The 14,735-nt window shown below is 35.5% G+C and overlaps 1 protein-coding gene across 12 annotated transcripts in view; it reads left to right on the forward strand.

Annotated features, from left to right (window-relative positions):
• Window positions 1-14,735, forward strand: part of grip1 (glutamate receptor interacting protein 1) — a 375,594-nt gene that overhangs the window by 330,202 nt on the left and 30,657 nt on the right. For all 12 annotated transcript variants that reach the window (XM_055191373.2, XM_055191376.2, XM_055191372.2 and 9 more), the window contains 2 exons: window positions 9,961-10,030; window positions 13,020-13,165. In XM_055191373.2, the coding sequence (XP_055047348.2) occupies window positions 9,961-10,030; window positions 13,020-13,165 (216 nt within the window). The remainder of the gene's footprint in view (window positions 1-9,960; window positions 10,031-13,019; window positions 13,166-14,735) is intronic.

The raw sequence follows: 14,735 nt of genomic DNA on the forward strand, positions 1-14,735 counted from the left end.
CCAACCATGGTGTGAAACAACCCAGCATTTTTAGTTAAAATAACCCAGCTTAGGTTTATTTTAATCTAACAGTTGGTTTTGTCCATATTTATCTAACGTTGGTGTGAAACAGCCCAGCATTATTAGTTAAAACAACCCAACGTAGGTTAATTTACTCCCAACAGTTGTTTGTACATGTTTACCCAACCATGGAGTGAAACAACCCAGCATTTTTAGTTAAAACAACCCAACGTAAGTTTATTTTAACCTAACAGTCTGTTTTGTCTATATTTACCCAACAATGCTTTGAAACAACCCAGCATTTTTAGTTAAAACAACCCAGCGTAAGTTTATTTTAAACCTAACAGTTGGTTTTGTCCATATTTACCCAATCATGCTGTGAAACAATCCAGCATTTTTTGTTAAAATAACCCAGCGTAGGATAATTTACACCCATCAATTGTGTTTGCTCATGTTTACCCAACCATGGTGTGAAACAACCGATCATTTTTAATTAAAACAACCCATTATAGGTTTATTTTAACCCAACAGTTGGTTTTGTCCATATTTACCCAACCATGCTGAAACATCCCAGCAATTTTGAGTGTTTGCATTTATGCATTTGGTAGTTGCCTTTATCCAAACCTGCAAGTTCCCTGGGAATTAAATGCATGACCCTGCCATTTTTTGTAATGCAACACAAAATTGATCTCCATAGGATGATGATGATCACCATGTTTATCATTCATTCAAGACATTTTGATGACCTCTTTTGTTATAAACGTTTGGCACAACATGAGGCTTTTTAATTGATGACCGGATTGAATCTTTGCGTGAATCATCCCATCAAACACCTTTTACTAGACCCTCTGCAACATCTAACCAGTGTTATATATCACTCTCTGCAGTAGACCATTTTTCCCTTGACCGTTTTTGAGCCTTTATTGTCTCTCCCCTGTCCTTTATAACCCGACTACCTTTAAACCATCATCTCCCAGAGGCTCGTAAACCAAGCTAGTTTTCATGGAAATAAATACCAGGCTATTCCCTTCTCACTCCGGGGAACACGCTGTGTCTTCTCTCTCGTTTTTCATTCGTTTATCATCGCCCGACTGTTTGGAAAGAATGTTAGATGTAGATCTGCCTGCAAACTCGATCAGTTTTCTGTCTCCAGTCTGGGTTCCCCAGAGCTCCATTGGTAAACCCCACATGCCCATTGCCAGCTGCTTCATCAATGCCACCCGCGTCGCCGAGCCAGAGTGATTCATCAACTCATCTGAGCTCAGTTTTGTCATATTGACTGTTTTCACCATTAAAGCATTATGATACAAACCTTCTGCTTTTAGTCAGTGAAAGCCTTGTCAAATGGTTTTGCATTCGTTGGCTCGCATGCAACAGCCCACCGGTAATTGCCTCTCTCTGAAGCCCAGAGTTGTTTACCTCCAAAGCAATTTCTGCCTGTCGCCCTCCACGCTTTCTAAATGAAAGTATTTATTACATTGTCGGTGCACATGTTGTGCACAGTCCTTGCGTTCGTTGTTAATTTGGTGGCGCAGTTCTCCAAGGATCTGCTGTTTTAAGATAATCGCAAACTATTCCTAGAAAAGCTTTTTGTTGGTTTTACAGCTGTCTGAACTTTTTTAATGAACTATTGAAATAACGGCATGGCTTCTTTTTCGGATCATTAGAAAAATTTGTCAAATGTTCTCCGGGGTCTCTTTCCACAGTGAAGGATGAATACTTCACCCAAAATTTCTGTCATTATTCACTTGTGTCATTTGTGTCACTTTTTGCTTTTTCAAGACGCACACACTGTAAACTTTTGAATAACGTGCAATACCTGTTGGGCTGTTTTATGCATTTGCAATGAATGGGAAAGAGTATGGATGCAGTGAAGCTTAAAGGCACTGTATGTACGTTTTTGACTTTTTAACTGCTGTAAATGTATTGTTATCCTACATAATCATTGTAATCTCATAAAATAATTTGCAAACATGCAAGAAAATGTTTGCACTCTAAAAATAATTTATTTGTAGCAAACAAGAAATAAAGAATTTACAAACGTGCGGCGAGCCGTTTCAGCACTCGGACACTGCCATGAGTGAAAAGCATTACTTAAAAATGTTTCTCATTTCACCATATCCACAGGTACAGAGTCATCATATACAATAAATCCATGGGGTAGCATTTAAAAAAACATTTAAAAATAGATGCATTTGTTTAAAGCAAAACATTTAATCACAAGGCTACAATTACTTAAGCAGCTTTTTACGCCTTCTAATGTCTCATAATCGGTCCTTATTTATGTCAAAGAGACTCAATAGTAATCTTTTACATTTTAATCCTTTAAGTTTTCATATCTAAAAGCTTTTTGTGCTGCTGAGCATCCTTGTGTGTGATAAGCAAACCCACGTTGTCGTCTTATTTATAGGCGCATATTACTAATGCCCTCTTTAAATAACAAAAACAACATTGCGCCATTGACTTTAGACTTTAGACCAGGTTTAAGTTTGTCAATGGCGTAGTCTTTTTAGTTAATTTAAAATAGCAACGCGCCAACAATGCGCCTGAACACAACACTGTTTTTAGACCAAAACACCCATGGGCGCAAAATTGGGGGCAAATGCATTTGCTATTTAAACAACGTGGCGCTAAACGTGAAAATGATCATTGCTCTGGGTTGAAACTAGCAAAAGACACTTGCGTTGCACATTGCGCTGCATTGCGCCGCGTGTATTTAAATTGAAAATTTGGTGTTACCAATTGTATTTTTTTAAGTTGATCCAACTTTTCACCTTTTACAGTGTAGCAGAACAATCACAGGGCTTGAGGTCAATGTAGAATTTACACTGTTATATTTTTTTTGAGAGGTGCGACTCAGGCTACACCGTAGGGTATGAGTCTATGCGTTGATGGTTTTTTTTTGCACTTACATTTTTAAGTATAATCAACTTGGAAAATAAAGTTGAATAAGGGTAACTTATTTTAACTTTATTTTATAAGTTACAGCAAGTGACTTGTAAATCCAAGTTGATTATACTTAACAATTTAAACACAAAGATAGTTTTACAATATATACATTGGACTTACACTGCAAAAAAAGATTTTCAAGAAAAAATTTTTTTAGTACTTTTGTCTTGTTTTCAGTAATTTTTAAAAACAATTCTTAAATTAAGATGCTTTTTCTTGATGAGCAAAACGACCCAAGAAATAGTTTTTAGACCAAAAATATCAAATGTAAGTAATTTTGCCATAAAACAAGCAAAAAAATCTGCCAATGGGGTAAGGACATTTTTCTTGAATTTTTCTTGAATTTATTGTTTAAGAAAAATGTTCAAGATTTTTTGCTTAACCCATTGGCAGATTTTTTTTGCTTGATTTATACACAAAATCACTTAAATTTGATATTTTTGGTCTAAAAACAAGACTTATTGTTTTGAGTAGTTTTACTCATCAAGAAAAAGCATCTTAATTTGAGAATTTTTTGATATTTTTACTGAAAACAAGACAAAAATACTAAGAATTTTTTTCTTGAAAATAATTGTTTGCAGTGTGATGTTTTTTATTTACTGCAAAAAATAAAGTGCTTTCTTACTTAGTATTTTTGTCTAGTTTTCAGTAGAAATATAAACAAATTCTTAAATCAAGATGTATTTTCTTGATGAGCAAATGACCTAAGAAAATTGGTCTAGTTTTTAGACCAAAAATATCAAATTTAAGTAATTTTGCGCATAAAACAAGCAAAAAAAATCTGCCAATGGGGTAAGGAAATTCTTCTTGAATTTTTCTTGAATTTAGTGTTTAAGAAAAATGTTCAAGGTTTTTTTGCTTAACCCATTGGCTTGATTTATACACAAAATCACTTAAATTTGATATTTTTGGTCTAAAAACAAGACTTATTTTTTGAGTAGTTTTACTCATCAAGAAAAAGCATCTTGATTTGAGAATTTTTTTGATGTTTTTGCTGAGAACAAGACAAAAATACTAAACATTTTTTTTCTTAAAAATCATTTTTTGCAGTGTGATGCTTTTTATTTACTGCAAAAAAATAAAGTGCTTTCTTACTTAGTATTTTTGTCTTGTTTTCAGTAGAAATATAAACAAATTCTTAAATCAAGATGTATTTTCTTGATGAGCAAATGACCTAAGAAAATAAGAAACAAAACATATAAAATTTAAGTGAATTTGTGCTTAAAACAAGCAAAAAAGTCTGCCAATTGAATAAGAATTTTTTTCTTGAATTTACTTAATACAAGAAAAATTCAGCAAAAAATTCTTATTGTTTTTTTGCTTGTTTTAAGCACAAATTTGCTTACATTTGATATGTTTTGTCTAAAAACTAGACTTATTTTGTAGGCATCGAGGACGGAAAAAACCTCTCCAATATTCTGAATTTGGACTGTGGTACGAATTTCAACTGCTAGCTGTCAATATCACATACAGCGCTTTTAAAACAGAAGTAAATATCATCCATACGAATTGCGCTTTAATTTAAAATTTTGGAATAGCTTCATATAAGAAACGAACTGAAACTTTTCTCTGATAAGTGTATCTAAATTTTTTATTCCCAATTTCTTGCATGAAAGCTGCAGTTCCCATTCGTTGCATTTAAATTAAACCATTAAAATCAAAATGCATTTTTTTCTTTGTACGATGAAGTCATATGGGATTGAAATTTTTGACTTTGAGTAAATGTTAACAGTATTTCCCATATTTGAGGTGAACTATTTCTTTAAGACTCCTCCAAAATCTTAAATTTAACATGTGGGCGGAGCTCTTGTTTTTTTTTTTACAAATGAAGACAAAGTGCTGTAGGAGAAGTGCCGAGTAATATCACAGGCACTTACAAAGCTATAAGAAATGCCACGCTATTAAAGTGGACCTCTCGTATCCCACCAGGCAATGCATCATATGCAGAGGAAGTCTGCTCAATTATGCCTGCGCTCGGCTCGGGGCCAGTAAAACGTCTGAGAAAGTCAACTTGTATGATTTAGGATTGGTGAGAGGAAGGTGTTGAAGAAGGCTGTCCTTATCCGTGCCTTGATTTATATATATGGGCTTTGCCAGGCTCTCGTGGCCTTCCTCAAGGGTTTAATGGCTTTCTGCTTTGTGCCTCCGTGTGGCCTGTATTTCACAGGTACTAATAAAGCCATAGAGGGACACCTTTATAGATGTCTTGTTTACTTCTCCTTAAAGATTACCTCGTCTTATTCTCCTGGTGGCAGCTCATTGTGAATTAAATAATGTAATATATAGTATCTATTTAAATATACCTGCATGTGTTCATGTCATGTTCCAATCCATCACGGTTGACTGTAGGCCAGAGCATATTACATTACGAAGAAACTGTCAGGATATTTTAATACTGAAACTATAAAACTAAATTAGAAAATAAAGTGTTATAGTCGGTGTAGTGGGCAGTGCTCGACATATGGTGCAGACGCACTTTCAGCGACCCGAATTCAAATCCCGGCTCGAGGTCCTTTACCCTGTCCTCTCCTTACGTAATAAATATAAAATATTAAAATTAAAGTGGTTATGTGGTTGCTACTGTGCTATGAGTGGCTGTAGGGATGTTGCTATTGTAGGTTTATCTGGGTGGTTGCTCGATAGGCTTACTGGTCCCAGTTGAGAACCCCAGAAAGGCTTTTGACACATCACCTACTCATCATCATCATTAAGAGAAACTGGATCAAACAATGCACACTGCAAAAGTTTACTTTTGGAGTTGCTTTAGTTTGACCCTTAGTTTCTGCAACAAACCTGTCCAGACCCGGTCATTTGACATACCTAACGTGACCAAGCGGATTCAGAGACAATGGGTAGGCCATACTATTTATCACAGTTAGGCCAAATAGCAGTGCAAGCGAAAGCTGAGACTATGACAAATCTGCTAACCAGCAGCTGGCACAAACCGGTTCTTGAGTTCTCGAGCTATAGAACCTCATAACACAAAATGTTCATTATTTTACATTACTAATTTAAATAAAACTAGATTGTTTATATATTTTACTAAATATATTTTTGCCAACAAAAGTCTTTATATTGTGCATTTTGTAAATGCTATCCAATCTGCTTTTGTGAGCTGTTGTGTAAACAAAAAGGTCAATTCTGGAGTCACATCACTGCAAAAATGACTTTCTTACTTAGTATTTTTGTCTTGTTTTCAGTAAACATATCTAAAAATTCTTAAATCAAGATATATTTTCTCGATGAGCAAAATGACCTAGGAAAATAAGTTTAGTTGTTAAACAAAAAATATCAACTAAGTAAATTAGTGCTTAAAACAAGCAAAAAATCTGCCAATGGAATCAGAAAAAAATTCTTGAAATAAGTCTACTTTTTTCATAAATACTTAAAGAAAATATGTCTTATTCCATTGGCCGATTTTATTTTACTTGTTTTAAGCACAAATTCCCTCAACTTTTATATTTTTTGTCTAAAAACTGACTTATTTTCCTAGGTCATTTTGCTCATCAAGAAAATACATCTTAATTTAAGAATATTTAGATATTGAAAACAAGACAAAAATACTAAGTAAAAAAGAAAGTCATTTTTTGCACTGCAAACACTAAATTCAAGAAAAAAATGTGCTTACCCTACACTGCAACAAAATGACTTTCTTAGTATTTTTCTCTTGCTTTCAGTACAAATATCTTAAAATTCTTAAATGAAGATGAATGTTCTTGATGAGCAAAATTACCTAAAAAAATAGGTCTAGTTTTTAGACAAAAAATATACAATTTAAGTGGATTTGAAACAAGCAACAACAAAAAAATCTGCCAATGCACTGCAAAGAATGATTTTCAAGAAAAAAAATCTTAGTATTTTTGTCTTGTTTTCAGTAAAAATAATTAAAAATTCTAAAATTAAGATGCTTTTCTTGATGGGCAAAACGACTCAAGAAAATATGTCTAGTTTTTAGACTAGAAATATCAAATGTAAGTGATTTTGTGCATAAAACAAGCAAAAAAATCTGCCAATGAGGTAAGCAAAAAATCTTGAACATTTTTCTTAAACACTAAATTCAAGAAAAATTTGCTTACTGTACCCCATTGGCAGATTTTTTTGCTTGTTTTATGCACAAAATCACTTAAATGTAATATTTTTTGTCTAAAAACTAGACTTTTTTCTTGGGTCGTTTGGCTCATCAAGAAAAAGCATCTTAATTTAAGAATGTTTAGACATTTTTACTTAAAACAAGACAAAATTAAAAAGAATTTTTCTTGAAAATCATTGATGCAGTGTGGGGTAAGAACATTTTTCAAAAAAAATTCTTGAATTAAGTGTTTTAGAAAAAAGTAAACTTATTTCAAGATTTTTTTCTTAACCAATTGGCAGATTATTTTTTGCTACTTTTTTCTTTTTTCTTCTTCAAATTGTATATTTTTTGTCTAAAAACAAGACGTATTTTCTTAGTTTTGCTCATCAAGAAAATTAATCTTGATTTAAGATATTTTAGATATTTGTACTGAAAACAAGACAAAAATATTAAGAAAGTCACACTGCAAAAAAATGACTTTCTTCATAAAACAAGCCAAAAAAACTGCCAATGGGCTAAGCAAAAAAATCTTTACAATTTATCTTAAACACTAAATTCAAGACAAATTTGCCTACCCCATTGGCAGATTTTTTGCTTGTTTTATGCACAAAATCACTTAATTTTGACATTTTTGGTCTAAAAACTAGACTTATTTTCTTGGGTCGTTTTGCTCATCAAGAAAAAGCATCTTAATTTAAGAAATTTTAGATCTTTTTACTGAAAACAAGACAAAAATACTAAGAATTTTTTTCTTGAAAATCATTTTTTGCAGTGTATTTTTTTATTTTGTTTTCAGTAAAAAAATCTAAAAATTCTTAAATTAAGATTAATTTTCTTGATGAGCAAAATGACCCAAGAAAATAAGTCTAGTTTTTAGGCAACAAATATCAAATTTAAGTGAATTTGTGCTTAAAACAAGCAAAAGAATGGAAATCTGCCAATGGAATAAGAAACATTTTTCTTGAATTAAGTGTTTATGAAAAAAAGTAAACTTATTTCAAGAATTTTTTTCTTATTCCATTGGCAGAATCCATTGTTTTGCTTGTTTTAAGCACTTATTTACTTAAAGTTGATATTTTTTGTATAAAAACTGACTTATTTTCCTAGGTAATGTTGCTCATTAAGAAAACACATCTTGATTTAAGAATTTTTAGATATTTTTACTGAAAACAAGAGAAAAATACTAAGTAAGAAAGTCATTTTTTGCAGTGTAGCCTTTCTCACACTTTTGAGTTGAGAGGTATCTGTTTATGTAGTTTTGCTTGTTTGTCAGTTTTTTTTCTGCAAACTTGCTGCGAGATTCATTCCAGGAGTTTGGTGAGTTTGGCAGGATTTTGTACAGTATCTGCATGTGACATCACACCTGGTGTGATGTCAACGCGACATATGGTGAGATGCCCTTATTATCAGCGGACGTCGCCCCCTTTCTTCACACCGAGCAAGAAACGTGTTTTTCTTCCGAGAACTCGCTAACATTTGGAGATTGAATTTTGTCAGAAACATCTCTGCACCCACGTTGCTGACACGATGATGATTTGTTCTCGGATAGCTTCAAAGTCAACCCTGATCGACAGCCCTGAAGTCATTTCTTTCTTCTTTTGCCTGAAGCTTTTGCTGTAGACTGAATATTTGACCTTTCTCATTAAAATCATTACATTGCAGAGTTGGCTGTGAAAACCGAAACAACTTTAGTTCTGTCTGCAGTTTGGACAAAAAAACTGGTGTCATTCGGGTCAAATTAACTAAATAAAATGTCTCTTTAGCCTTGTGTTGAGTGTTTTTCCAGCCACTGTACTTATACATATTTCTTATTTAACCCATCTGATTCAGTCATAATAGCTCTAGGAATTTAACCGAGCGTCTTAGAAACAATTAAAATGGATTAATAATCTCTGCCACCTCCACCAAATAAGCAAACAAACAAACAAACAAACATGTGACATTATTTATTACTCCTGGGGGGTCTCTTATTGTTTGAGTGGGATGCGTCCTTTGAGAAGTTTAATATCACACCCGCAGATGCTGCTGATGTGCAAGAGACCACATATGACAAATATGATTATACACTCGCATCTGTCCGCAATAGCAAACCGGCATATGACCGCCATGGCTGTTGAAAAGCTTTAATACAGAAAACCTACATAGCTGCCTATCTAGCATTATCATAGATATGCACCAAAATCTTAATGCAGCATCACATGCATTCTTTACTGATAATACAATCCCAAAATGCTTTGTGCAAATCTCAAATCTTTTATCTAAGATGGTGGGGGACATCGAGGAACATGCCCATGGGTTATTATATATATATATTAAGTAGTGGTAAATCACAAGACTTTATTGGAATCAAGTGTTTGCAATTTGTTTGTCAAGTGACCATTCATGTTGTTGGCCCATAGAATGTAAAAAGATGGACGATGACAGATGATCATCAGGTGATGATCTGGCTTTCTATGCCATTTTCACCTTGTTCTCTTCATGTATTAAATACTTATTCCCTGTGTCATTTCACTTTATTTATTATGACTCAACTTGTATACTTAAATGTTCTAATTTCTTTGTATGAATTCAGTATTTGGCTTGATGGCTACATCTGGTGTTAATTTTGTGTCAATGCCAACTTAGAAATCCCCTTACTGATAAAAATGCTGTTGTGTCAAATACTTATTTTCCTCGCTGTATGTACTCTATAACCAGCAAGGCATCTTACTACACGTTTCAAACAATGCCTATGGACTCCTTGGTGTTTTGTGTAAAACCACCCTAATAGTTTCATCACAAAGCTAACACCTGGCACTTCTTTGTTAATGATGGCCTACACCTTTAATAACCTTAATTCAAAATCTTAATGGCTAAGAATGACTCACAGTTGCAGTGTTGCATGAATGGGTGGGAGTGTGGCAACAAATCAGTTCAGTTGTTTTCTTCTCTCTTTTCAGCACCTTCCAGCCGAAAGCCCGGGGACGCTCTTATCATCTCTGAGATTAAGAAGGGAAGTGTGGCACACAGGTACCTGCTCACATTATACTGTATCTCCCCTTAAATATACGGTAAACTTAAACGCTTATCTCATGCAAACAGTTGGACTCATTGTATACATCCTCCAGTACATATACACCCACCAGCATATCATGCTTTACTGTATTAAATACAGAATCAAAAGGATTATGTGTTATATCCAAATGCGCAATGTTCCAGTTTATTCCCAACAACGTATATCAAATGCCAACAGATCCATTCGACCCCGCACAATGTTTGTTAAAAATCAAATACTTCTTTTGTTGCAAAAGTATTTGGTACATGATGTTTGCTGTTTAGCAGCGCATGGAAATCTTTAAAAACTGTAAAAAGCCAAACTAGTCAATATATAAGGCACATTTTTTGCAGTACATTTTTAGGGGTGAACGGCTAATTCGATGTTAGACCCGTGTAGACCTCACCATTGCAATCAACAACAATGCAGTCAAACACCTTCCCCGAGGGCCGCTGCTGAGATTTGCCTCAATACGGAGGTCTCCATCTTCTCCCATCTGCACCGAATCAGAAGCCCAGAGGAAAATTTGCATTTATCTGCATAAGCTTGCTTTCCCAGGCGGATGCGGATGGCGCAGCGTTCTGTGGTCTCCCTGAAGTCTTTGTGCGCAGATGTTGTGGCATCATCCGTTTTGGGAGCAGATGAAATACTGATTTGGGCGAGAGTCCAAAAATGCAGCAGTGTGTGTGCCTGGCCTGACAAGGGACCGTTGAGTATCATAGCCTGATCTGATTAAAGATGCTGAGGTGTGAAGAGAAAGCATCAATCTGTCCTCCATGTCCGGCAATTCATTTTTAAATTAGTATTATGTTTAAAAAAGACTTCCAGAACGTTCTGCAATTATAGAAGGGACACGCAGGCCTGTACAAGATTATTAATGAAATAGTTCACCTGAAAATAGCTATCATTTACTGTGGAATACAAATGGAGACTGTTTCGAAATGAAATATCATTCATAGTCGAGGTCCAAAGCACCGTAATTCGTATTATGTCGTTTTTAAAAGCCAGACAGTAGCTTTGTGTAAAGAACAGACCAAAATTGAAGATTATTTTACTCGGCTGTAGTGTGACATCACAGAGACCCAACGGCCATCAAATTTGACAAGGCGTTTGATAGACGTTTGATGGACGTGGGGTCTCTGTGATGTCACACTGAACCGACAGTGGTTCAGTGTGACATCACAGAGACCCCACGTCTTTTAAAAGCCTTGTCAAACCTTTTTTTTAATCTTAATGTGTTCCACAAAATATAATATATGTTAATTTTCCATAATTGTTCTATGTGAAAAAATGTAAAAAGGACATCAAACACGTTGATCTTCACACTAATTGGTTGAATTATATGTCCATGCTCCTCCCAAATTAAATAAATAAATTAACTTAATTTATAAAACATATATTCAACTTGTAAAACCCCATCAAGCGTCGTTAGTTCTTGGGCGTCACATGACCACTCAATTTTTCATTTTATCAATTCTGTTCCACAGAATAAAAAAATTCACACTAATTATTTTATGTAATCAAAACATAAAATGTTAAATAAATAAAGGTCTTCGTGGTAAGAGTGTGGGTGGTTGAGGGAATGATGTATACTACCTAATTACCTCACTTTCAGTATAAATATTATAATTTACCATACTTTAAGATAATTGAACATATGTTTACCTATAATTATGCCAGCAGGAAGGAGAATCGGGCTATGAACCAAACTATGAAAAACGGAGTGGTTATGTATCCTGTCTTTGTGCTTAGATGACTGTCCGTGTCACAGTCTTTCAAATCTCTCTGTACTCTTTTCAAGCCTAAAAATAAGTCAGTCATTAAATTTGAGGCAGTAGTGGAATAATTGTGAAATCAGGCAGAATTGCATCTCAAAAATCTGCTGTAATGCGTGTATAAGGATGCCATTTATAAAACAGCACAGCAGCGCATTTATAGACCTCAGATGCAAAAGCCCCTAAACGCCACTTCGGTCAAAAATAAGATTTGAGTGATATGAACCGAATGCTGTCAGCATGTATTATACTCTTATCAAATACTTTCACTTCATATCTGCTTAGGCCATTCAAAAAAAAACAGAGTCTGATAAAAATGTGTCATTTGTCAGATAACACCTAGGCCGCCTTTCCACTGTAGGCTACACAACAAACGACGGCGATTAACCGGAAGTCATTCATTCCCTATGGAGAGTCCCCCCAAAAGGGGCTTTTCTCCCATGTTGGCACGAATTTATGATTAAACTGTAACTTCATTACGACTGCCACTAGGGGGCGAACTCCAGCAGTCGTGTCCAAAGGTTGTGTACAGTGGAAAGACGGTTTAAGAAGGTTTTGCTTCTGAGCTCTTCAATAATAGACAATATGATAACAGAAAGTCACTGTTTTTTGTTTTTCGAATTTACTGTAACACTTGCAGCCACTCTTGCCTGTGTACCACGGTCAGTCTACTGAATAATACATGGGTTCTCTATAAGAAAAACAACGACAAAATGAGTTCTGTGAGGGAGAAAATGCTAAATAATCTTTTGCTTAAAAAACATTGAGACGAAGCTGTGCTGTGTGTTTGTAGAAAGCTTGCTAAGAAATCCAGAAAACATTTGCTTTTGTAAAAACTGAATGTGTGCAGAATTGAATCTTTTTAAAAGGGTACCGCCCACCTCGAAATTAGATGATTCTGTCCCCCGCACATTTCAACTCGTCGCCATCATTCCCGCCCATGTTTTTTTGGTTGGATATAGATATATATCTCTACTGACAGCCCCCCCCCACTTTTAAGATGTTTTTACATGCCTCTAAGTCATAAGGGTGAAAAAGTCAAATGTAACTTGATATTTCTGTTTTTTACCGTAGTGAACTGTAGTGACTCTACATGAATTGCATTTCACCAACAACACAGCTAAAACAGTACTCGTGTAGACAAAAGAGCATCTTAAAACTGTACAGCTTTCCTTGTATTCCTTTGAAGGACGGGCACCCTAGAGCTTGGAGATAAGCTGCTGGCCATAGACAACATCCGTCTGGACAATTGCTCTATGGAGGACGCGGTACAAATCCTCCAGCAGTGCGAAGACTTGGTGAAACTGAAGATCCGCAAGGACGAGGACAACTCAGGTACCTCAGAGTCCCTGCACCCCAAACACATACTGTATGCACATTAAAAGACTACAAACTAGCACGCAAGGTCAAAGATACTGCATCAGTAGCAGTGTTTGTTAGCGAAGATCATGAATTAACTATTAGGGTTTGGCTGATTACCATACTCTGATATAATCTGGTTTCAAAAAGATGTACCAAGGACAAAGTAAGGACGGAGTGAGAGAAAATGGGAAGGCATTCAAGGCTATGTATTCATAGATGAGGAATTAGAAACCCTGGTGATTTTTTATGACAGATAGTGGTGTTATTGATAAAAAGAGATATGTTTTTCGCTGGGATCCTTCTTTTACTTCGACTCTGAAGTCTTTCCACGTGATTTCTATTTGATCTTCTTAAACTCCTTTCACACAACGCCTTGATACCAAAAAAAATTGCCCAAAAATTGTCAGAGTGCAAGCGTTTACTGGAACTAGTCCTGGGATCACTCCCGTAAATGGGACATAAAAATATTGCTGTGATATTTCTGGAACGCGTCCTGCGTTAACAAAAGACAGGAACAATGCCGTAAGGGGTGTGTCATAGCGAGGATGTATCGTAACAACAACATAGTTATCGTTCAGCTCTTTGACACAGGGGTTTTGAATGCAGATTAGCACTCAAGACAAAAATGTCTGTAAACTGTAATGATGCAGAGATCAGAGAGCTCTTCACTATAAAGGCCTTTATGGGTCCACTTAGATCTGAAAACCCAAGGTCCAACCCGAGCGGGTTCGGGTCTAAACGTTTCATGTGTGCCTTGGACACGGGTCGTAGTGTTGGGGTTAACGCATTACAAGTAATGCGCATTACGCCAATAGAAACGGGGCATCCAAACAATCAAATCAAAATGGACGAAAAGCTTATATACTATGTGTCGGAATTCCTGGAGCTTTACAATACAAGTTTACGATCCTACAGAGACATCGAAAGAAAAGCCGTGTCATGGAAACACGTAGCAATTCAAGTTGGCAGGTGTGTTTTAAGTCAGGTTGCTTGTTGTAGGTAGGCAGCTTAAAGTTACGTGAAATGGAGACGGGCAACATCAGTCTCTGTATTCCTCTTTCACTATTTAACGCAAATATAAACACTGTAGTAATTTATTGAAAACCCGCCTACTTTGGTCTGGACATCAGAGCACAAATCGCTTGGCTCCGCTGAACCCAGCGGCGAGCGCAGCGCACTCCGCGTCCTATGAAGTAAGAAAAAGTAACGCAAAAGTAACTTAAAAGTAATGTAAGCATTACTTTCATGAAAAGTAACTAAGTAATGCAATTAGTTACTTTTTTGGGGAGTAATTTAATATTGTAATGCATTACTTTTAAAAGTAACTTTCCCCAAAACCGACTGGTTGGGTGGGTATAATATTAGCAATCTCGAGTGTTTTAAATGAATGTGTTTTTGCCGAACGAACCCGAGAAGACCCAAAGTATCTGGCGTGTGTGCATTGAGTCCTTTTCCAAACCCCCTCTGTTTGCCAAGACAGCTTGCGAATTGCGTAGTTAATTTTTGTTGAGAGAGACCTGTCAATCAATTTTGAATACATACT

Source organism: Misgurnus anguillicaudatus, chromosome 1 (genome assembly GCF_027580225.2).
Source record: "Misgurnus anguillicaudatus chromosome 1, ASM2758022v2, whole genome shotgun sequence".
NCBI classification, from domain to species: domain Eukaryota; kingdom Metazoa; phylum Chordata; class Actinopteri; order Cypriniformes; family Cobitidae; genus Misgurnus; species Misgurnus anguillicaudatus.